The sequence below is a fragment of the Haplochromis burtoni genome, unplaced genomic scaffold (genome assembly GCF_018398535.1).
Source record: "Haplochromis burtoni strain Fernald_Lab_line unplaced genomic scaffold, NCSU_Asbu1 Contig_135, whole genome shotgun sequence".
Classification (NCBI taxonomy): Eukaryota; Metazoa; Chordata; class Actinopteri; order Cichliformes; family Cichlidae; genus Haplochromis; species Haplochromis burtoni.
Window position 1 is genome coordinate 93,558 of NW_024582496.1, and position 23,068 is coordinate 116,625.

Sequence of the window (23,068 nt, forward strand, 5' to 3'; positions counted from 1 at the left end):
AACCAAAATTTTAAAAGTTTTACTCATGGTGAAGAAGACATTTTATCCACAATGGTCCTGATTTGTAAAACAAACAAATTGCTGTGTCGATGAAGGTCATATAAACCCACCATTTTACTAGTAAAGTGTAATACAGCAGTTTAACATTTTTAATATTGCATCTTAAGTATTTATTACCATCTTATAACTATGAAAGGGATAGAGGAATTAAGAAAATTCTATGCAATCTATTTCTTTTCCCTTTGACAGTATTTTGTGTGATCTCACTTTAATGTGGGAATCTGAAACAGCTCAAAATACACACTGGAATAATTTGTGTGATTCTATCTCTAAATGTCCAAAGGAAACAAATGAGGTGCTCCCTAATGTGACAGATAACTCCAGATGCAGGATCAGCAAAGGAGCATTTTCTGAAGAAATATGCTGAAAGTTGTCAAAATCACTCCTGTTGCCAGAGATGAGGCCTGATATGGAGCTGCAGTGGAAGAGAGATGAGGTCAGTGAGTTAAGTTTACAGTTAACACTGTGCACTTATTAACATTTAAACATTAAAAGCAAGATTATATAATTGAATATGGTAATATTTTACACATTTGCCTAACAAGTGAAAGATCACCAGTTTGACACTTGGAAGGGATACAAATCTCTTTGGGACTCCTTTAAGAAGGTAGAGAGGGGCGGATCAATAAAAAATATTGATAGTATTGATTCCAACACTTGTATCGGTGTAAGGTTGACACTAGTGTGATAGGATCGATACTTTGTTTTTATCCTTCAAGTTCAGTATGCAGCCCACTGAACTGTTTTATGGAAATGAAAAAATGTACATCAAACATGCACCTTGAAAAACTTTAAAATCTTTTTATGTTGACTCTCACACTTTTTTTTTAAAATTCAGAGCCTGTAGCACATTTAAACAACAGAAGTTGACCCAAAGTACTTCAGACACAGGAACATTTACATTTTCTTAATTAAATGTATTAAAAACGATGGAAATATTAAAAGTTGACCAACGCTTAATTAAATGTATAATTTGCATAGCCTGTAAAGCACTTTTGTCATCTTTGACTTGAGTGTGACCTACATGTTTTAATTTGCTTATATTTAGGCACCTGGCCAGGAATGAATAAGCCAGTGGCCCTGAAATAAGCCACTGCTCATTACTTTCCTGAAAATCAAAACCACTGTTGCAGGAAACCCAAAAGGTTAAAACTGACTTTTATTGTCATTAATATTGTCTTTTACATGTTAGTGAATTAATGTTTAAAAACAGAGGAGAAGTTAAGTCTTGTTTAAAATAAATTGTCTTACCACTTCCTGCGGTGTTATGGACAGCTGTAGTAGTTGCAGCTGTAACAGCTGGAGTTGCTGATGTACTTGCAGTATTGGTTGTGATACTGGTTGCAGTAGTTGCAGCTGTAACAGCTGGAGTTGCTGATGTACTTGCAGTATTGGTTGTACGAGTAGTTGTAACTGTGGCTGTAGTAGCGGTTGTTACATTAGTACTTGTTGTATTTGCTGCGGTTGTTGTGGTTGGAGCAGGAGTGGTGAGCACAAGGCTCACAGGTCCTGATTTGACTGTGTAGCTGCTGGTGAACACACTGCCAACCAGGGTGCTCTGACTCCTGGAGCTGGTACATAGATTTGGGCACAACAGAGAGGGCATGGTGGTAATGCACAGATTGACTGTGCACTGGACATACAGCTGTAAACACAAAAAGCCACACTTAGCAGTGTTCAGATTAAAGTATTTCACACTATCGCCACATAGAGCACTACAGCTGTTTACGAAGCATTAATACTGGAACAATTCTAAAGCACAATCAAGACAAATTGCTCAGAACAAGCCAGCCACCACACATGATGTGTGCAGTGGTCAGTACATTTCCATAGCATGCTTGATAGCACTTACTGATTAGTAAAATTAATTTAAAATCTGCAATTTGCTTTAGAGGTATTTGGTAACTAATCAACATATTGTTCAAACATTGAGCAGATGATGGTGCTAGCTACATAAAACAAAGTCTCATGGAAATCTGTTTGGCCCAGTGGGATAGAACCAGCTACACCAATATTTAATTTCTATTTATTTATTTGTTTATTTTTGCATCTGAGAATGTAATAAATTTAAAAAAGCGGAAAACAGCAGATGTGCAACTGAACAGGAGAAAAATTGTAGGGATTTCCCTAAAACTGGCTTCCAAACTAAAAATATCAACTTTATTTTAAAACATAAATAAGGTAAAACATACATAAAAATAAATCGTAATTTTAATTTAAACACAATGTTTTTTGGAAATCTTGTAAAATTCATTTTTCAAATGTTAGAACTGTTAATTAAGTAAACAGTTATTATGAGTTATTATGACTCCCGTGGCTACAACACACTACAAAACTCACAGGGGCTTGCATCACTTTTAAGGAGCACCTCATTTGTCAACTTCCCACTCGACCATCACAAATTAGTTTGAAAACAAAACTGAGGGCAAAAATACACTCTTAATAGGAATCATGAAAAATATCATGCCACTATTGCTCTCAGATAAGTATTTGAAGGGAAAACACCAGGGCTGTTTTAAATGTTTTTCTAGCACCGTTTTTGTGAAGCCCCCTTTTTAAAATTCAATTATCTAGAAAACTACTTGAGCTAGATCCTTTCACCTGACTTGAACTGCATTAAATAATATCATCCTCCTTGTATCTGACTAGTTGTAAACAAAATATCACCCCCTGCGTACAAAACGGTGGTTTCTGCTGGAATACAAATCAGCTGTCGGAGATCAGACATCCAAATATTTAAGGGACTTCAAGCATCCTTCATGCTCTCCTAGCTTGAGTTGCGTTCCAAAGTGTTCTTAGAGACAGAAATTGTGAAAAAAGCTAACTCAAGTAGTTTTTAGAAAATTGTCTAAAACAGCCACAGTAATGCTGAAATTTTGCATAATGCCGTTTAAGAAATGTATCTTTAACATTGATTTGGTGAATTGACATTGAATGACCCTGAATACTTTTTGTAGTTTGCTGGTCAAAATGATTTCTTTCTCAGTTTCAACTTTTATTTGAAACAAGCCTTTGGTACACAGAAAGAGTACAGCAAAGTGACACTTATGCTTATGTGTGTGTTATATGACATCACTTACAGTTGTTCCATTGGTCTGTATTGTACTCAAATCAAGGCGGTAAACCCTGGAATTATTTTGGGTAGTAATAATCTCTAAGGTGTTGCTGGATGCCAAGCACCTGAAAGAGAGAAATGCGACTGCTATTTCAGTTTGTATGATATGCTTCATGTACTGAAAACAACATTTCTTTGAGAAGATTTTCTAAGAGCATCTGTTCTCTCCAAAGTGGTAACTTTGAAAAAATGACAGGACACAAGCTGAATGTTACTGACCCTTGTTCTAGAATAGGACGGCTTATTGCAAAGTCCTCAGTCTCAGACTCGATGCAGTCGTTTACTATCATCTCGGCTCGAACCACACTGCAATTGGACCTGACGTAGAGGTCCAGTTGTTTGATCCTGGATCCACTTTCTTCACTTACACCGGTACTGTTACTGGAGTTGCTTCCTGTTTCCGAGTCAACAGATCTACGCACTCTTTGTGGTGAGTTGACGTTAGAGCGAAACGTGGGATTTCTGGTGAATTGTGCCAGGGGCCCTGTTCCTGGGAGGTAAAATTCAATCCAAACACGAAACTCACCAAAGGTCTCTTTCTCTGTGGGCATCTCAATTGAAGCATTTGGGCCCTTGACCTGGACTCCTGGGATGCGGCAGGCCAAAGGCAGGATAAGTAAGGGCTGGCGGCTAATCATAGAGTAGGGACGCACGGTTTTCAAGGTGTTGGTGTAAACCAGCTCTGGGCCCGAGTGCTGGGAAAAATTGAGAATGAGAAAAGAGAAAATGAAAAAAATCCAAACAAATAATCTATGAATAATCTATGCAAAATATCTCATCGTTTGAGAAATCATTTTTAATATAAGGCCAGAAAATCTATTTTGACTAAAAGGTTTCCAATAAGTTTCATCTTCTGTGTAACCAGATGACAGAGCTTCAGATAAGGGAAATTCTTTTTTTAAGAAAAGACAGATAAGTTAAACTCTTGGTCTACTGCAGGTGACTCTGTGACACTGCTCGCTGGAAAGTTTATTTTAACACCTCAGTTTTTACATATCGTCTCTCTCCTTTATAGCCTGAAGCAAACATGAGAAGGATTTCTCTTATTCTCTGATGACTACTTAATTAAACTTTACAGCCTTCTTTTTTTTTTATCCCACTATAATTTCACTGAACAGCATTATCCAGCCTTACAGCACTAATATTACACAGCATGGATGTGTCTTGATAGATGGAGGGAAACTCTTTTTCTTTTAGCTGAACAGAGGTCAAGTCCAGTAGGCAATATATATTAGGCTAGAGGACATTTATGTGTGCTGAAAGAGCAATCTGCTGGGGGTTAAAGCTACATTACGCTGGAATTGTTACTGAATGATATGACTGTTTAATGTCTTACATTTGATTCAGCCCATACGGAGGTACAATCACAACGCTACAGCCCCTTAGGCTGCATGTTTGAGCCTAAATCTCTGAACTCTTCTTACAAGCTTAACTCAGAGTGAACATTCTCAGAGCTGACTGAGCTAATTCAGCTAAGCTTTATTTCACCATTTTGATATTCATCAACTCATAGTTCATAGTTATTGATTCGTTACTTAGTTAAAACTGCTTTCTAAAGACTCCTGAAACACATATATACAAGGAGAAAGGAAACCACATGGTGTCAGCAAAGACAAGTTTCAGTTTACATTAAGCTGCTCTTTAAATACTGCTGTGATTCCTTTCTTGAATAAAAGCCTTTCATATTAAAATAAAAGAAGAAAGCCACAGCTACCAAAAAAGTAAAGGAAGACATAATTGCGTAGTATTTTACCACAGTCTTTGTGCCACAGCCGTCCAAGGAGATGGTTGCAGTCACATGTGTGTTGTTGTAGTTGACGGGGCAGGTGGGGCTGTTGAGCTGGAGTTCGGCAAGGTTGATGTTTGTGAGCGAGGTGATGGGGAGCACCAGAGTCATCGCTGTCTTCTCACACTTCAGTTCTGACCAGGAGCAGAAGGTTAATTATTGATAATAACTCAAGCAACCACACATATCACACTCGAAATCACCTGAATCTCACACACAAGACCTGAATTTCTACCTGTTCCAGCAGGTAATGTTCTGGTTTCCCCTGAAAACGTTTGAAAAGGAACATGTAAGCAGCGAGTATTTTCAGATAAAACCCTGCTGTAAAGAAAGAAGTTGTTTTGCCAGATATTTCTAAGCAAGCTCTTACTTTGGTATAGCCACACACATCTTGGCTCCGACTGTAAACTGACAGGATAAAACATTCAGATCAGACAGGTTCATCTGAAGCACATATATGCAAATGTATAAATACAGGTTTAATAAAGCATCAGCCGACCTCTTGGTATTTGCAGCAAAGCAGATGGGCAACAGATGAGTCAGGTTGTTTTCAGAGCGGATCCAGGCCATGGCCATAGTGGCCAGGGGGCCGACTGATGTGAAGCCAGTCCTGTAGAGGTCAGGGGGCCCAACCACGGCAAACTCTAAAACACTGTAAATATTGAGAGAAACCTTTAATAATCTTTGATTCACCTAAAAATACTTCACACCTCTCGCACTTCTTGCAAAGCCACACAGGCACAATAATTCTTCACCCTCGCAACCCTCAATAAACAGGAAGGAATATATTTTTTTAGTAAAATGCAACGGAAATATATAAAATGAAATGTAAGAAAATACACTTGGTACAAATAGAATATATACCAACTGAATGAATTTCATTTGACCAAACCATTATATTAACACTCCCCGCCAGAGTCCTAGATTTAATCTGGGACTCTCCGCCATTTGACCTTAGAAGTGAAGAAGCTTCTCGGATGAGAGGTGAAACGTCTTCAAGCAACTTAAAGAAGTCCAGAAGCTTTTCTTTGCAAGCTCCTTTGACTACGATGACCTGGATGACTGAGAACCTTCACAGACATCCATATATATGCACACACAAGCAAACTCTTATATAACTTTTCTATACAAGTATATTTGTACATGTACATATGCACATTCCTATACATGCATATGCAGCAAAAACGCAGCAACAGCAACAGAAAATAAAAGAATAAACCATGTTGGGATGTTTAAAAAGCAGTGGGAGGGATGGCAAAGGAAGAGCCACCAGGACTCACCTCTCCTCCTCCGACCTATAGTCAGTGTTGATTTTCTCCTCCTGGTACGGCAGAACAAACAGCACAGAGTCATCTTTTGGGGTCCTGTCTATGGCCACTGGTTCATCAGAGCAACTAAAATATGACTCTTCCACTGGAAAGACAAAATGAAACCATTTATTACATTATGCTATAAGTTATTATTAATCTGGTAAAATTATTATTTTCGTTTTGGCAGATGATGAGAGAAAGCGCAATTATTATTCTCTATACTTGAACCAAAATGTCATCTAAGCGATTGTCAGCCTCACCAGTTAGAGAGAGATGGACAGGGACAGAGCTGAGGGGCAGATCTGTGGCATGGTTTACTCTGGGCGAAGGAATCAGGTCCTCCACCATCAGGTAAATAAAATACTGTCCTGCAGGTGCCTGTCCAGTGAAGGACAAAATGCATTTCTCCTGGTAAAAGAATGAAACAATGTCAACAACAGAGATGAACAAGTTCCACAATGGTATGTGTGGGCAATGTTTGACTGTAAATGACATCAATACAAGGCAAAAAAAACAAACAAACAACAAAAAAAACTGAGTGGTTAAACTTGTTTCCAGACTGTATGCAAACGATATTACACAATGGTGCTTTTAACTAAGCAAATTACGGCTAAACCAAACAAGTTTTTACTTTGGAATCCATTTCACTGATCAAAGACCAAAGAGAATTCAGTTGCACTTCCAAATTAACTGGAATGTGATTACTGGAAAGGCAGACTTCTGCTAGTACAGAGTGACCTGATGTCTTCAACACGCTTCAGCCGTAGAATAGCTTTGACATTATGGGCAATGAGAATTCCAGATTCTCATTGGTGAGAGGAGGTAGATTACTTTGGGTAAAGGAAGCAATAGATAACATTCTGTTAAAGAGCAAGGATGTAAAATATTTCATTACTGTGTTTAAATTTTAAGCTCCTTTATACTTTTATGCTCTACGTCACTGTCATAGTTACATGTTTTGTTCTTTCACTGTGTACACTGTGCTTTTGTCATTTCAGTCTAACACTCCCTGCTGTTTACTTTCCCCTTGCCAGTATGTGACCTACAGCTCCTCCCAGCTCACCTGCAACCTCTTTGTATCTAGCCTTTCTTTTTTCAACATAGCTGAGATTTGCCTTTTTCCCCTGGTTTTTGGGTTGTTTTTTTTTCACAAATTTAAGACACACCATTCACCACAGCAGGTATTTCCACATGTTTAATTTGGCAGAGTTTTACGCCAGATTTCTGTCCTGATGAAACCCCAAAGATGGAGTGGGTTGGGTGTTGGTTGGTGCTGAACATATTTAAATATTTATGCTAGTCTAATCCGCACTTATGTTTAATTGTAATCATCTTTAAAATAGTAAAATATGTTTTTAATTAAGAATAAAATAGATTTTAGTGCCTACAATAATAAAGCCTTGAACTCGTGAAATACAACTCACCCCATCCAGCTCTATGAAAGAGTGCTGGGTGCAGCTGACACACTCTCCCTTGTCAGAACTGGCAAATCGACATCGGACCTTGTCCCCATCCAAGTCTTTCACTGACAGATGGAAGTCGTGAGGACAGTTAACACGGGCCCTGTTCTCACAGAACAAGAAATATTGGTGGCATGCAGACAAAGAGATAATCAGCTTCTTGAATCATAAATCACAACAAGAGAGAAAACAAAAATGAAAGTGGATTTGGTGCAGTCTGTACAGCTGAAGGGCAAGGCATCACTCTGAAGAAGTCTTTGAGAAGCAAAGACTTTGGCTGACGTCAATAAGCTCTCGAAGTGTTGCCTCTTTGATCTTAAACTTGGCCTCCAGCAACAGCTGGCTTTTGGAGCTGAAAAAGCCACTGCGAGTGGTGAGCATGAGTAACAGATAAACAAATCAGCGGAAACTGATCGCATAAACCTGCAGACTCAGGCTTCACTCTGATTTTACATGGACTTTTTAACAAAAAAATAAAGATTACACTCAGATTTTAATCATCCGAATAACCAAGTGACATTTTAAAAATCTATTTCATGTAAAATCTTGTATGGCTCTTTGTTCAGATATATGTAGCTTATATCTCTTTATGACAGCTTAAATGTCCTTAATTTAATTAACACAAATTCAGCTCATGTCTGAATACAGGAGTCGGGAGGAAGGAGAGCAGAGAGTAGGTGTTTACACTACCTTAGTGGAGGAGGGAGAGCCACAAAAGCAGGGTGGTTGAGTCTCCCGCTGTTTGCCCGGATCACTGGTCCTGCATTTATAGACACAAAAAATTCTGTTCTGGACCTAAAACAGTAAAAAAACCCTGTATTAATGGCTTCTTCCTTTAATTTAACAAATAACATCATTGATCTTGTCACAGATAGTAAACACAATGCTCCATAGCAAACGGTTTGATTCGCACAGGACTGAAGAATCATAAGTCAGTTTGTTTGGGCTCCAGACTGCTTGAAATAGTCAATTTTAAAGGATTTTGTGTACTCTTAGCGCTTTATGATTTCAGATATTGTGGGATATCACTAATGTGGTTATCTCAAGCACAAACCTCTCGCTGGGACCATAGAAGCCCCAGCTTCACCCATTCTTTGTTGCAAGGGGCAACAAATGAGAAAAAACTCTAAATTATGCAAAGCTGATCTAGTAGAACAAAAAAAATAAATACAAATAAAAGTCCTCCGTAGTTGTCTAAGAAACAAAACAATGTCACTTGGAATAATCTCAGAGTTATTTCCAAATAGACTGCGCAAATTTCTTTTAAAAAGATGAAAAATGGAGCTGACACTTAAAATGTAAAAAAATAATATACAAAATTTAGCATGTCTGAGGTCAAGGGTATTCGCATTGTAGGTCTCATACCCTAAACTGATGGTAGCTCTGTAGTCACTGGGGACAGTTTTCTGCCACTGGCGGACACACCAGTCAGAGGGTTTGGTCCCAGTGAAAGGTAACGGGGTGGTGTGGACTAGGCAGTCCTCTCCTGGAGCACAGAGTTCAGACAAAGACGGACAAGGACTAGGAGCAATGACAGTGAAATGAGCCCGCACCTGCAAGAAGTAAAGAGACAAACTCCCTCATGTCTGCACTAAACAAACATTACAAACATTTGCATGTAGTTCATCAGGCACCAAATATCAATCTGAGACCCACACAACTAGTATGTTGACTATTAATTGACAGTTATTAGTAAGCGTAATTTCCTACCTTTTGAGATAAATAAAGTATTTGTTACTTTTATTTTACCCACTAATGTTGAGTATTAGTAGGATGCTACACTGCAATTCCCATCAACCGAATGAAACAACTAAAAATAACTGAATTTGGGTTGAAGCACTAATTTATGGGATGTTTGTGGCCCAGTGTGATGTAACAATGGGAGACAACAACTATGAAAAAAAAACAACAATATCAACATTATCCTTAGTTCAGCTATTAAATCTATATGAAAGTAAGGGTTTGTTTTTGAGGATAGATGGAGCCATGAGTAATTAAGACGTACACAGCTGACAGGACTGCATAGAAGAATGCCTAACTAGATTACAACAGACCTAACACACTACACAATGACTGACACTGAATTCGTTTTGTAGAATTAAAAGAATCAATTATTTGCACACATAAGTAAGTAGCAACTAAAATAACGAAAGAAGGGGAAGGGTTCACTTTGAAGCATGTCAATTTTAATGTTTTTTGTTCTTGCAGTGAATCCTGAAACGTTTTAACTAATTGAGTGGTAAACACATTCGTTAGGATATTTCAAGGAAAGTATAATTTTAGTAAAGTAAAATTATAGAAGCACAGTTTTGATAAATAATTCTAATAAATAATAATGCTGAGGCATAAAATAATATGGTTTATGAATCATGGAAAATGTCTTTTATTAGTTTCCTGCTATAATTTTGAGTTTATGAAAATCTCAACACATGACTAAAATGTGATAGTAAAAATGTATAATTAGGAACAGCTGAGAGTGTGGGAGATCTTGGATTTTAGGACTCTGAAAAAAAAATTAAAGAGGGAAAATGTTGCTCACTGTTTTTCCTCCATCACTGTCCAGGGGCACAACATGCACAGTCAGGCCAAGAGAAGAGGCATCAGAGGCCAGGCCTAGCATCAACAGAGCCAGGCCCAGCAATAACATATGCATTTTGAATCTGTCCAGCATCTCAGCTTCTCAGGCAAGGAGCGAGTCTGAACCTTTGGCAAATACAAAGACAGGAAGGTGAAGTAGTCAAGAGTCAGAGCACTAACTCACTTTTCATTAGCTGCAACCCCCCGCCCTGAATCCTGAATTATCTACACTTCACTCAAGGATTTACTTTTAAGTAAATTTGACTTTTAAAGTCAATCCAACACTGATCCCGCATTGTCTTTCTGAAACAAGGCTGTCGTTATATATCTGACAGGATAGTGAGAGATGATACAACGGAATCTCTCACTATATTATTTATGATTTAATAATGATATTGTAACTGGCGGCTCTGCAATTCAAAGTGTGTAATACCACGTTATAAAAGTTTGACAGGTTGAAGAGTGAAACATCAACCTCGTATCAAAACTCACTTGAATAGAAACCATTTTAGCAGTCACAAATTAGAAAACACCTGCAGTTTTTGTGGAATAATTATGATCTTAAGTGCCATCAAAATGAAAAGACCGTGACATACCTGCTGTTTCTGCACTTGGGAATCCCCCACCAATCACAATAAGTAATCCTGAGAGAGGGGTACAAGAACCTGAGGACAACAGCAAACAACCTCTGGAAATCATAAATGACAACCCGATAGAGCAATCAATCAAATAAATAAATACAATGGAAAAAAGGAACACATTTCAAATTCTTAGGTTCCACCCATCATAGCAGAATAAATCTTCTTAACACCGAAAAGTGTGGCAACAGTATAAAACAGCCAGCAAACATATGCCCACCATGTGCAAAACCCTAAATGAGAATGGTGGGACAAAATGAAAGAATTAGGTAATAAAAAATGACTTGTATCGATACAAAAATGCAAAACACGATGTCTGGATGTAAAACAGTACTACAGATTCACATCAAAAACTCTTTCCTGACATGAAACATGGTTGGTGGGAGCAGCATGGTTTGGTGGTGTTTTTAATACATGAATTGTTAATAAGAACCTAAAGCTGGAGGCTCAAAGGCAGCGGCGTCATCTCTTAAGCAGCAATACCTGCAGGCAGTGGCCACGGAGGGGGAAGTGGCTGGTAGTGACTTGCGTTATTTTGCTTTTTTTCTGAGCTTCACTAATGTTCTAATCACAGGAGTTTGTTTTTTTTTTTTTAATTTTTATTTGTTTGTGATGTCTGTATGCAAAGTGGGACATTGCTTTTGTACTTAAAAGTCCATGGTGTGATAAAAATCTGTTCTGGAGAAATAGTTCAACATATTATGGTGTATATCTTTATTTCCATTCTTTTAAAAGGCTCTGTGATAGATTTTCTAGTTTTAGAAACTAAATCAGAGATGTCAACTCATCTTACATCATGGACCACATAGAGCCCAGTTTCATTCAAAGTGGGCCCGACCAGTAAAGCTATTGCCTATCAATAAACAGTTTTCTTGTTTTTAAAGTTTCTTTTATTTCCAGGATAAAGATTAAGCTACACATTTAAACCCTGAGGTATCTTCAGAAATCTTTTTTTAAAGATGCATCTCAGTTTTTCCACTATGTGAAGAAATGCTGCTGACTACAAAGAAACCCATCAGCTCCTTGTGCATACACTAATATTTTCATACTTTGGTGCTTGAGAGGGTTATTTGTCAGTAAGAAGGCAAAACTAATGAGAAAACACACAAAAGTCCAAAAATGTATGCTCTTCTTTTTAGTCCACATATATCCAGTGAGCTGGATCCATGTTTGTCAAAGATATCGTGAGGCAAACTGACTTGGAAAAAACAGAACTGATTTTTATATTGACAGGTGTATGTAATGAAAACATAAGACATTACAATCAACTTAAATCTTGTGTCCCGTGGAAAATATTTAGGTCTTTTCCAGTCACAAATTTGTCCAGGTAGTGAACTGCACTATGCAACTGCTTTGAGACATGGCAGCAGACTACAATGTGCTACACCGGCTAAATATACATTTCTCTAAGCACCTCTACATAAGGTTTACACAATGAGAAGCCAAAGTTCTTGGGCTAGCCAAGTCAAAAGACACTGGAGAACCTTTAAAAGATCTGAGTGTATCTATGAGCCTATATGTATGCTCTTCACAGTGTTGATTACAGAAAATCCAAAATCAATTAAAACTTTTACATCCAATTACTGTTTTTTAAAATGATTAAAAATGTAACTTGTACAATCCTGGGAAACAAAAACTTAAAAGCCCAAATAACCATGACATTCATGCCCATGCTGAATGTAGGTAAACTTCTGAACTGTATGCTGTTAAAAAGTATCAGGTTTCTAAATGTTGGTGAATAACAAATGAAACTCCAGTCAATTACTCAGACAGTTCTGCCCTGAAAACCTCCACAGAATAAAAGCGAGATATAGAAAACGCGCACTCTGAAATGAAAATGTCAGACAAGGAACAGATATATTTTTTTTACCGTAATCAGTCGTCAGCTCTTCATTTTCAAAAGTCCAACTTAGGAGCTTACAGCCTCCATTCTCTTTCTATACAGTCTTGAGCGCTGAGATGTAAGCAAACTAAATTTGAGCAACGACAGAATGAAGTTGAACTGGTTCAACCAGAGCTTCTAAAGAAAACATGAAAATTACTGCATGCCAAGAGAAGCGTAACTGAAGTGACTAAGCTCTGATTATTGTGCCCTGCATGAGGTACGCCTTCCCCGTATATATGACACCTGCTGCAGTCTTTTATATTAAATACAGCAAGAGAAAAACCAAAAAGAAAAAAATAAAACAACAAACACACAAAATAACACAACTCTGAAGACTGAGATGCTTTTTTATTGAAAGATCAAACATTAGGAGGAATGATTGGTAGAAATGTAATTGTTACATGGTCAAGGGCAAAAAAATAAAAAATAAAGTTAGTGCCAAAACTGTGGTCCTGTCTTGCCAAACCCCCCCCCCAAAAAAGCATCCATGTTCCTTTCTAGTAGTCACATGACATCATTCACAGAGACTTGGTTAAGCCTCATAACATCTTTTCAATGAAGCAGTTTATTTTTCCTTTCAGGTAAAAATTTCTGTTAATAATCAGACAATTTTATAAACAAGCTTGTTGGTCAGTACCAGCCCACGAGAGGGAAGGTTTTCATTTGGGAGAAGGATCCCTGGAGTTTGATCAGATGAGGAGGGGAAGGCCCACCGTTGCTTTGGATCTTTTAAGAAGGAGTTAACCTTCTTAACTGCCTTGGTCCCCAATTCCTCATACCTCTTGTCACAGGGCATGACACACCACATGTGTTTCAATTACTGCCCGTTCTTCACACTCAGAATTTTCTCCTTCAGAGAGGAAAGAAAAAAAAAAAAAAAAAAAGTATCAAGAAAAAGGATAACTTGGAGATAGCTTAGGCAGACAGCATAATGCATGTGTAATATTTATTTGTTTAATCAAACAATCTTACTTTGATCATGGTCTCCAGCTTCACGGCGTCAGCAGCAAACTTGCGGATGCCGTCAGACAGTTTCTCCACACCCATGCGGTCCTCGTTGTGCTCCCAGCGGAAAGTCTTCTCATCCAGGTGGACCTTCTCCAGATCACAGGCCTTGGCTGCAAAAATCAAAAACATCAGGTTCAATGTGGCAGCAGAGAAAGGCTGCTTACAGATTTCAATCAAAAGCTGTCCTGATGCATCTAGAATACTCTTCTCTGCATTAGGGAAAGTGTCCCTAGGTTTTGGGGAAACATAAACCAGAAGATAATTAAACAAGTCCTACTTGTACAGAGCAATAGAAAATATTTTTAAAACAAAGCTTGTGCTTCTGATCTTTTAATCTGTTTTAAATGGTTAGGTGAAACTCTCCAGAAAAGATGGGATGTGTGGCAGACTTGTGACTGGTCCAAAAAAAAAAAACAACCAAAAAAAAAACAAACCCAAAGTGCATTTTTAGGTCCGTTTAGTTTTTAGATAAGGTGACTGTGGTACTAGAGTTTAGTGGAATGTCACTAATGAGTGTGGCTCACAGAGCAAAAGCCCTTTCTGTTGACAAGGAAATGTCTTGTAACAACAAAAACATGTGTGCATGTAAATTAAACAGGTGTGAGAACCACATTGTTCTCACCAGTAGCACAGAATGTACTCTAGCCAGAAATGATTTTAAAACTAAATGAAAATATGTTTTTGGTAAAATCCAGTTAAAAGCTTCAAACCACAATAATATAGGGTAGACCAAGTTCTCATTTTTTAATCCACCCTAACATAATTAACACAAAACTGGCAAAAATACTTCAGAGAGCAATATTCTGCATCTTTTTAAAGTCAGAGAGCAGTACCTTTCTCCACACTGAGCATCTCCGTGACAGCACTGTGATCCTGGCTGAGCTCTGCCAGCAGACCGGGGGAGATTGTGAGCAGGTCACAGCCTGCGAGGGCTTTCACTTCCCCTGTGTTTCTAAAGGAGGCCCCCATCACAACAGTGCTATAGCCAAACTTCTTGTAGTAGTTGTAAATCTTGGTCACACTCACCACACCTGAGAAGAAGAAATACACAACCAAAGAAGAAGAGGTCACCAATTGATCAAGATACAACTGTTGTAGCAGTTTGATTTTTAAGGTAATGGTGTCAATCAATCCAGTTTTCAGCTACATGGCAGACTCATTATTATATTACACAATACTGCCACGCAATACACCTGCAACATCAGAAACTGTAATTACATTCATTAATTATCCCAGAGGTGATCGATCCAAACATCAAATCACATTCTTTACCTCAGACAGGTAAGCTGTCACACAGTGTCACTGTAGAAGTTATAATTTAATCGATGTCTCATCAACTTACTAAAGCCTGTATAAATGCTTTTCCCTAACTGCATATCATCTGGCACTGCCACAAAGCTAAAGCAACACTGAACACATGCATTATAATGAGCTGCTGTGTCTCTGACCATTTTCTTCAGTAATTTGTAATCCACTTGCAGAAGCTTCGATGAAGTTTCATTTATTTTAATCACACCTCTTTTTAAACACATTATCTCTATTAGCTCTGTTTTTAAAACTGTGAGAATACAATAATGCAGAAAAAAGGGATATGATGCACACCCATCCACAAATCAAACCGTTCTCAGCTCATCTGACGAGCAGAGTTGTGATTAAACATTTCTTTTCACTGAATAGCTTTGTGATGCTGTTGCGTTTCTAACACAAGCAACCACAGAATGATACAGTCAATGGATAAAGTAAAACACAAGATTTACTGCAAGTCCGTTTTAGCCATGTGTATCAAATAAACTGGTGATTGACAATATCGTCTGATAACTGCAGTGTTTTTACCTGGATCTTCATGTGGCTCGTAGCTTTTGCGATCTGTATTCTCCTTATACCAGTCAAGGATGCGTCCAACGAAGGGCGATATAAGTGTTACCTTTGCTTCGGCACAGGCTACGGCTTGAGCGAAAGAGAACAGCAGCGTCATGTTGCAGTGAACACCATGCTTCTCCTCAAGCTCCCTGAACAAACAAGCAAAACAAACAAAAACATTTATTTAGAACACATTAATAACAGAAATAAGTTACACACAATGTTATACCAGCTCCCGTTTCAAACATCATCTCAAAGGGCCAAGCTCAAGCTCATCATGAAAACACTAACATGTTGTTCTTTAGCCCACTGACTTCTGAGGGGTTTCTTTCTTTCACTTTGTTTTCTAGCCTGTAGGTACTGTCGCACCAGATATGAGCAGCCATGTTGTCAGAGTAAAAAGCTACATCATGTTCTTTTTTTACACTGGTTTACAACAAAATGTGATGATTTAACAGCAAATACTGGTTTGTTTGCTGGGTTTCACACTTGTTGAGTAGCTGTTATTGCACTCATGCTGCATGTGCCCCTGTTTGTGGGGAGAAGTAAACACAGACGTGACTGACCAGTGAAATACACCGGCTGTGATTTTATGAGTTGTTTTGATGTTCCATTACATGTTTGCTATAATTCATTTAACAAATATTGGAAAGCAGTGCTTAATCTGAGGTCAGTTAAAGGGCTCATATATGTTGGGGTCTCTTTATCAGTAATAGGACTGAAAAAAAAAAAAGCAAAAAAAAAAGCTGCTCCTTCTCTAGAAGACGTTATGCTTTCAAAATGAAATACACTCACTCACACATACGCAAGTGCAGCATCCGAGAGTATAGCACACTTCATACTCACTTCCCAGCTTGGATTCCTTCCCATGTTGATGACAGCTTGATGAGTACGCGTTCCTTGCTAATGCCTGCCTCTTCATAAAGCGCAATGAGCTTCAGGGCTTTTGCAACCATTTCATCTTTGTCAAAAGACAGCCTGTGACATAAATGAGAACCAACACAGCTGTTTGGCATTTTAAAATCTAAGAGCAAGTATTCTTTGCTTTGCGACTGTGTTTCCTGTGACAAGTTAAATGGTAAACAGCTTTTAAGAGATTGCTATAAATGCCATATTCTGTAGCTCAATCAGTTCACTATTCAGGTACTTTTTTCCCCCCCATTGGTTTTACAGAGAACACATAAATGATAAGAGTTTGCTAAATCAATTTGTATTTCTCAGAGAAAGTTAATTAGCTTCTACCAGTTGTTTATTATCAACAACACAACTTAGCTGCTGGTTAAAAAACAAAACAAAACAAGAAAGTGGTTAAAATCTCAAATTTCAGGCTCTTAAATGTTCCCTAATGCTCTGAATGACACTAATATATTAGGAAACACTTATGTGCTGCCCTCTAATAAAAGTTTTTTTGTGCAAGAATGGCATCTTATCTGAAACTCCTCTGAAATTTGCCTCATTGCTTAAAGTTTCTCTTTGTCTACTGTGTAGATTTGAAAAGCTCAAGCCAGTAAACATTTCACATCTTGTGTCATTAATAGCACTTTGTTATAGGTTTGCATGTACCTGGCATCCACTTCAGTTGAGACTCTGCCTGGGACCTTCTTGAGGATCTCAAGCCCAAAACTCACAAACAGCTTGTCCATGGTGTTTGCTACCTGCTCCTCTTCGGATCTTAATGGAGACAGAGACAAAAAGGCTGACCATCTCCACGTTTCAGTTACAATGACAACAAGTCAGAAAACCAATCAACATTTCTTCAAATTGTTTAATTTTAGAACACATTACACAATGGCTGAGAAGTCCACATTAGTAAAATCACAGACTACTGGTCTAGGTGTTTACTATGTTTTTAACATGTTCTGTTCCCACAGTGTTTCAGTTTACCATGTAGCTTTGGGAAAACAAGACAAACGCGCTTCCTATCACCCATCATATTTTCCAAGAGGCACGAAAGGTGTTTTTAAATACTAAGGTGTGTAATGTCTAATTAAACTCCATGCCACATGAATCGACAACATATTAAAGAAAAAAAAAATCCATCAGATATCAGGTTTAAGCAGAAAAGATGCACATTTTATTGGATTCACTGCTGTAAATTAAGGAATGTCCCGAGAGCTTCCACAGACGAGCTGTGTAATGTGCAGACATCTAAGAGGCACAAAATATCCCCCAGTGTAGTCCAACATCTATTTAACTAAAGGACAGTTTAGCCACAGTGTGTTTGACCCATTTGTGCACTATACTTACCCGCCCTTGGCCATGCCATACTTGATGGCCTGATCCACCAGCTGCTGGTAGGCTGGCATCTTAGCAGCAGCCAGGATAAGAGATGGGTTGGTGGTTGCATCTTGAGGCTTGTATTCATCAATGGCTGCCGTATTGGAACACAGATCAAAACAGTTCAGTCACATAAACACCCCGTTAGCCAGGCTAGATTAAAGCAGCAGTACAGAGAGGTACCAACCATGTGTTTAAATATGTTTAATCTGCAATAATAAATTACAGATGAAACATAACAAAACAAACACAGCATTGACCACAGGGGGGGGGATGGTGTTTCAGACGCAGCCTCTTCTGAAATAATGCTATGCTAATTGGTAGCCCTTTAAAGACTGCTGCTGAGTGACTAAAAGCAATGCCTTTGTGGTACAGTGGTTAACACATTCATCTAACACATGAAAGAGCCCTGGTTTGAGGTCAGAAGGTGACCCAAAAATACAGCCTGAGGATGGAGAGCACAACCTACTGTACTGGTGTTGGTCCCAAACCTCGATAAATCAAAGTTGTGTCAGGAAGAGCATGTGGTGTTTTCATTTTGTGTTTGTTTGTTTTTTTAATTTCTGTTCGAAATCAACATGTGGATCCATCTACTGTGGTGACCCCTGGGGAAATAATGATGCAGCTGAAAGTATCCACCAACTTACCTGCAAACTGTACCACTGATGGCCAATACATATCTAATGGTAATAAAGTTTGCTAAATACTACATGAAGCAAAAAACATTATTTTAAATATTCCACCACCTTAGCTTACAACGTATAATTAAAACTAAAGGCCTATGGAAACATTTTACCTGGAAATGTTCTCAGGATCATATGGGGCAAAACAGAAGGACAAGAAACTCTTGGCTGCTGTGCTTAATAATAAATTTATTACCTTATATAAACACCAGCCTTTCCACACATCAGATCTATATTAAAAATACCCAAACCTGCCATACAAATTTATATTTTAACTTCCACGCTAGGCCATCAGGAGTAACAGCTAGGACCTGCCAACAAAGACACAGTGTATTGCAACAAGGACACGTGTATTCGTGTGTGTCAATAGCACAGTTAAGACTGGTTATCCCACTAAACAATTAGTTTAGATCTTCCTTATTTTCAACTAAAATTCATATCAGTGTTAAAGAGGACTAAAAGAACTGACAGAACAAGAAAATAATTCACTCATGCTGAATCAACATACTGCTACCTGCAGGTAGAAGATGGTGCCATCTACTGTGCAAACATGTACAGTCTCCAAAAAGAAAAAAAAGAGAAAACTGATTTTTGTTATTTTTATATTCTACATTGAATAAGACTTTATTTAATTGTACCAGGCCAAGCGTGGGGCAGAGTACACCCTGGACAGGTTACCAATATACTGCAGGGCTGTTGTGCAAACCTAATCTAATAATTAATATTCAACTAATGAAATCTTTAGTGGCAAAACATCAAATTACTACAATTCCAAAAAAGTTACAATAAATTAAAAGAACCTAATGTCTTTGATGCAAAACATTAACTCACAAGGTATATAATAAATGTATGCCCCAGTCTACAGGCCTTAAAGAAAACAACCTGTTGCAGTTCACAGGACAGAAATTTTATTTGAAATGCATGAGTGGTGGGGCCTTTTCACACACCACAGGGGTTTTATGTCAGCACTGAATAGTAGCAGCATGGTTCAGTCAGAGCTGCCAACTCTTCATCCACAGAACAAAGGCTGTGTCTGTCCTGTTGCACGTTATCTCTCAACCCCCTCCTTCTACAGGTCAGCAGGTCTGAACTGGACACTCGTCATCAACTGCTCAAGTACTGCTGATTATGGCAACATACCCAATACTTAAAGTTTGACAAAAAAAAGAAGGAAAAAAAAGAATCCAAAAAACTTCCACTGCCAAAGGTGTTTAGGCAGGTAAAATACAGTGAAGTTTCGACATAAATTTGATCATAAACAAGACTGTGTATATATGCCAGTGTAATTACATTTACACACACTATACTTCAGAGTTCCTACAAATAAACTGATGATGGCACTTGCATGACTTGGTAGGTGAGGGACATTTAAAAGCACAGGAGATCACATCTAATTACCCACAGCATAAGAAAATAAAAACATTGTTTTAAATCAGTGAATGCGTTTAATTTGACTGGTCAGTTAAAATGTTGTGTGCATAAAGACACGTTTGTATACTAAACATATACCCATAACCTACCTGCAAATACATAAACATTACTGCCTTGATCTCAATGTCAACTCAAAGTCTGTATTGATCCTGGTAGACAAATCACATATTTCTTATGTAAACTTTTGAGTCTTTGTTCAATAAGAAACCCTAACAAAATGCACGTTTTCCTTTAAAACGTCAATATTCAAGCCGGCTAATTAGTTAAGTAGCCAAATTTCATAAGAGCAACCTCCACTAACTTTTAGTCCACTGCTGAGAACTTTTTATCCCCTCACTTCATTAAATTAAGCAAAACTGTGTTGGTTAACCGTGTTTCACCATGTCTTCATGTGAAAGCAAACATGTTTCTGCTTGACCTGGTCTTGCAACACGCATGTCTAAACTTGCAACAGGTGAAAGACGAGAAATGCATTTCATAAAAGACAGATGAGCTGTTGGGCAAATCTCGACTGACCACTTCTCTTATCGCAACCCTCTGCAAAACATCTTTGTTTTTTTATTGATGGTGGTAGTGACAGAGGTATTCACAGCAGTTAAGATTAACATGTGTATATCAGCATTGAGTGACAGAGACAGCTGATCACAAAAAGTATCTGCTTCTTTCTGGAAAATTCTTGCTCTTCAACTTTTTTACTCCTGCTAGTACAAACTGCTGGGTTACATTATTCTTCCTGTAAAGCAGGGATGTCAAACCCATTTCATAGCATGGGCCACATACAGCCCACTTTGATCTTAAAGTGGGTCAGACCATTTCGATTCAATTTCATTTAAATAGCATCAAATCACAACTGTCGCCTCAACAGACCAGTGAAACGTGACACTCCTGCTGTAAAGCATCTGCAAACTGTACTAGGAAAAATACATACTTCTCCAAGTACAATTAAATCTAAAAGTACAGACAACTATGAATAACTGGTGATAATCAGATCAATATATACTTAAAGCCAAAGCCTTCTTAATGTTCTCACCACAGACCAATTTTTGATAAAACTCTAATTTTAACATAAATGGACTGGACTGTATTGCACAGCATTTTTGTTATGCCCATTCTTATTATGGAGGCATTCCCAAACATATTTGTTTAAATTACAGGCAATAAACTAAGTTTATAGTTCAGCAAAAGGCTAAAGAAATAAAAAGTATACGGATCTGGGAGTATCAGCTTTCCAGAGTCATGCCTGGCAACATGAGTCCAGTTCTGTCGTGTCATCCTGACTGCGCAGGCGGTGCACGACGAACCATCTGGTTTTGCATCACAGTGTAAATCTAATATTTTTCCAGCCCTGTTCCTCATTCTGACCTATTGAGAAACATGAGCTTTACCTCTGTTACAAGAACTGGACAAACGAGGAAGGATAGTCTGATTTTACAACCACTTACACAGGCAGTGTGCACACAGTAGTCTGCAACTTTGGTTTGCCTAATCAATTTTGCGCTCACACCGCACACATATTCTATTATATAAAGATAACAACATTTTTATTAGACTAAAAGAGAGGTGTGTTATTATTCAGTTTGCATTGTTTGCTAGTGCAGCTAATAGTACGTAGATACTGTTAAGTAACGTTAACCAGTAATAGGATCATCTACTTCAGTAGTTAACCGGAAAACGAATTTCCAACTGACATGAAACAGTTATATAGCTAACGTTAGCTGGCTAACTAAACACAGTCACTTCGATGCTCACACCCACTTCATGACATCGACACCACCGCGGTCATTCACTTCAACGCTGGATCCTTCCTTGTCACTTAGTTAGCATGCTAACCAGCTAACGTTAGCATGGGATAAAACGGGTTTTACCGTTGAAGTCTCCCGTGTCTGCCACCACCACAGTGTGCTTCTTCAGCTGGTTCAGCGCCGACTCCATCTTTCGCCGTTTGTCTGGTGACCCGCTAGACATAATGAGGCGAGACTGGGACCCTTTTATACACACAAAACACGTGAGACCGGGAGGAATGTCACAGCGCCCAGCGTAAGAGGACGGGAGCGCGCGGCGTAAAAGAGGAAGGCGTCATCCGGGGCGCGCAGAGACCTGTTAGAGGAAGTGCGCAGAAAAAAAGTTCACTTGTAACGTCTGTCTACAGTTTATTTTAAAAATGGAAACCAGTCGGGCAATTCATTATATTATTCCTTACTTACTATACTATACCAGTGCTTTATTTATAAAGTACTTTTAAAAACAACAAGGCTGACCAAAGTGCTGAACAACAACACCAAATATAAAAAAAATACTTCTCATTCAGTGGTGGAGAGCTCAGATACTTATATCTTTCGCAATCTGTTGCACTGGCTCGACCTGTGGTAAAGTTTTTAAAAAAAACAACCTCCCAAATATAGGAGCCTGTTTTCAGACCAGTGTGTACTTTTGATAGGCATGTATTTAATCTCCATAAACTTACTTAATTACACTTTAATGCACAACATCATCTTGTGATGTTGTATTTTTGTGTAGCAATATTAGTACTTTTGTTTATTTAAAATCTATGACTACCTCCACCATTGTTGAAGAAATTCTATACCTTGTGTTGTATTTCTTTTTGGTGTTTTTGCTCCCATACCAATGATTAAAAGAATATTGTCACAGTCCTGGGTCGGTGACCCACTGTATTGTGTTCTGTGTTATTATTAATATTTGAGTTCATCATGGTTTATCATTACTAGTCTTTTGGCTTATAGTTCTGTATTTCTCTAGTTCTTCTTTGCTTTGTGATTTATAGTTCTTGGGTTTTGTTCCTTTGCCCCTCATGTAGGTTTAGTTAGTATAGGTTTAGTTCTGTCTTCATGTTTATTTTCTTGCTGCACCAGTCAGTCGTGTCTCATGTCGTAATTTGTTACTCCTGTCCCTGTGCTCCGTGTTCCCTCTGTTCAGTGTCTCGTCAGCGCCTGTCGTGTGTTTCCTGTTTTATTTTGATA

General features: G+C 38.2%; 2 protein-coding genes across 4 annotated transcripts; both read right to left on the reverse strand.

Moving 5' to 3' along the window:
• Positions 1-241: 241 nt before the first annotated feature.
• Positions 242-13,036, reverse strand: LOC102309225. 2 transcript variants are annotated; one of them, XM_042224347.1, is made up of 16 exons: positions 12,817-13,036; positions 10,905-10,973; positions 10,271-10,434; positions 9,097-9,284; positions 8,422-8,526; positions 7,696-7,834; positions 6,532-6,679; positions 6,242-6,374; positions 5,461-5,613; positions 5,332-5,369; positions 5,197-5,226; positions 4,929-5,095; positions 3,395-3,870; positions 3,141-3,240; positions 1,312-1,705; positions 242-475 (listed from the first exon to the last, which is right to left on the reverse strand). In XM_042224347.1, the coding sequence occupies exons 3-16, from the start codon at positions 10,400-10,402 to the stop codon at positions 393-395; spliced, it is 2,286 nt and encodes a 761-aa protein (XP_042080281.1). In that variant the 5' UTR covers positions 10,403-10,434; positions 10,905-10,973; positions 12,817-13,036; the 3' UTR covers positions 242-392. The 2 variants fall into 2 exon arrangements, with proteins under 2 accessions (XP_042080281.1, XP_014191781.1); XM_014336295.2 differs by having other exon boundaries at positions 10,905-10,996; positions 12,817-13,034.
• A 124-nt stretch (positions 13,037-13,160) lies between these two features.
• taldo1 (transaldolase 1) lies at positions 13,161-22,155 on the reverse strand. Of its 2 annotated transcripts, XM_005930761.2 has the most exons (8): positions 21,956-22,154; positions 17,947-18,070; positions 17,263-17,370; positions 16,546-16,677; positions 15,673-15,848; positions 14,673-14,870; positions 13,804-13,949; positions 13,161-13,681 (listed from the first exon to the last, which is right to left on the reverse strand). In XM_005930761.2, the coding sequence occupies exons 1-8, from the start codon at positions 22,053-22,055 to the stop codon at positions 13,649-13,651; spliced, it is 1,017 nt and encodes a 338-aa protein (XP_005930823.1). In that variant the 5' UTR covers positions 22,056-22,154; the 3' UTR covers positions 13,161-13,648. The 2 variants fall into 2 exon arrangements, with proteins under 2 accessions (XP_005930823.1, XP_005930824.1); XM_005930762.3 differs by lacking the exon at positions 13,161-13,681 and having other exon boundaries at positions 13,771-13,949; positions 21,956-22,155.
• Positions 22,156-23,068: the final 913 nt, after the last annotated feature.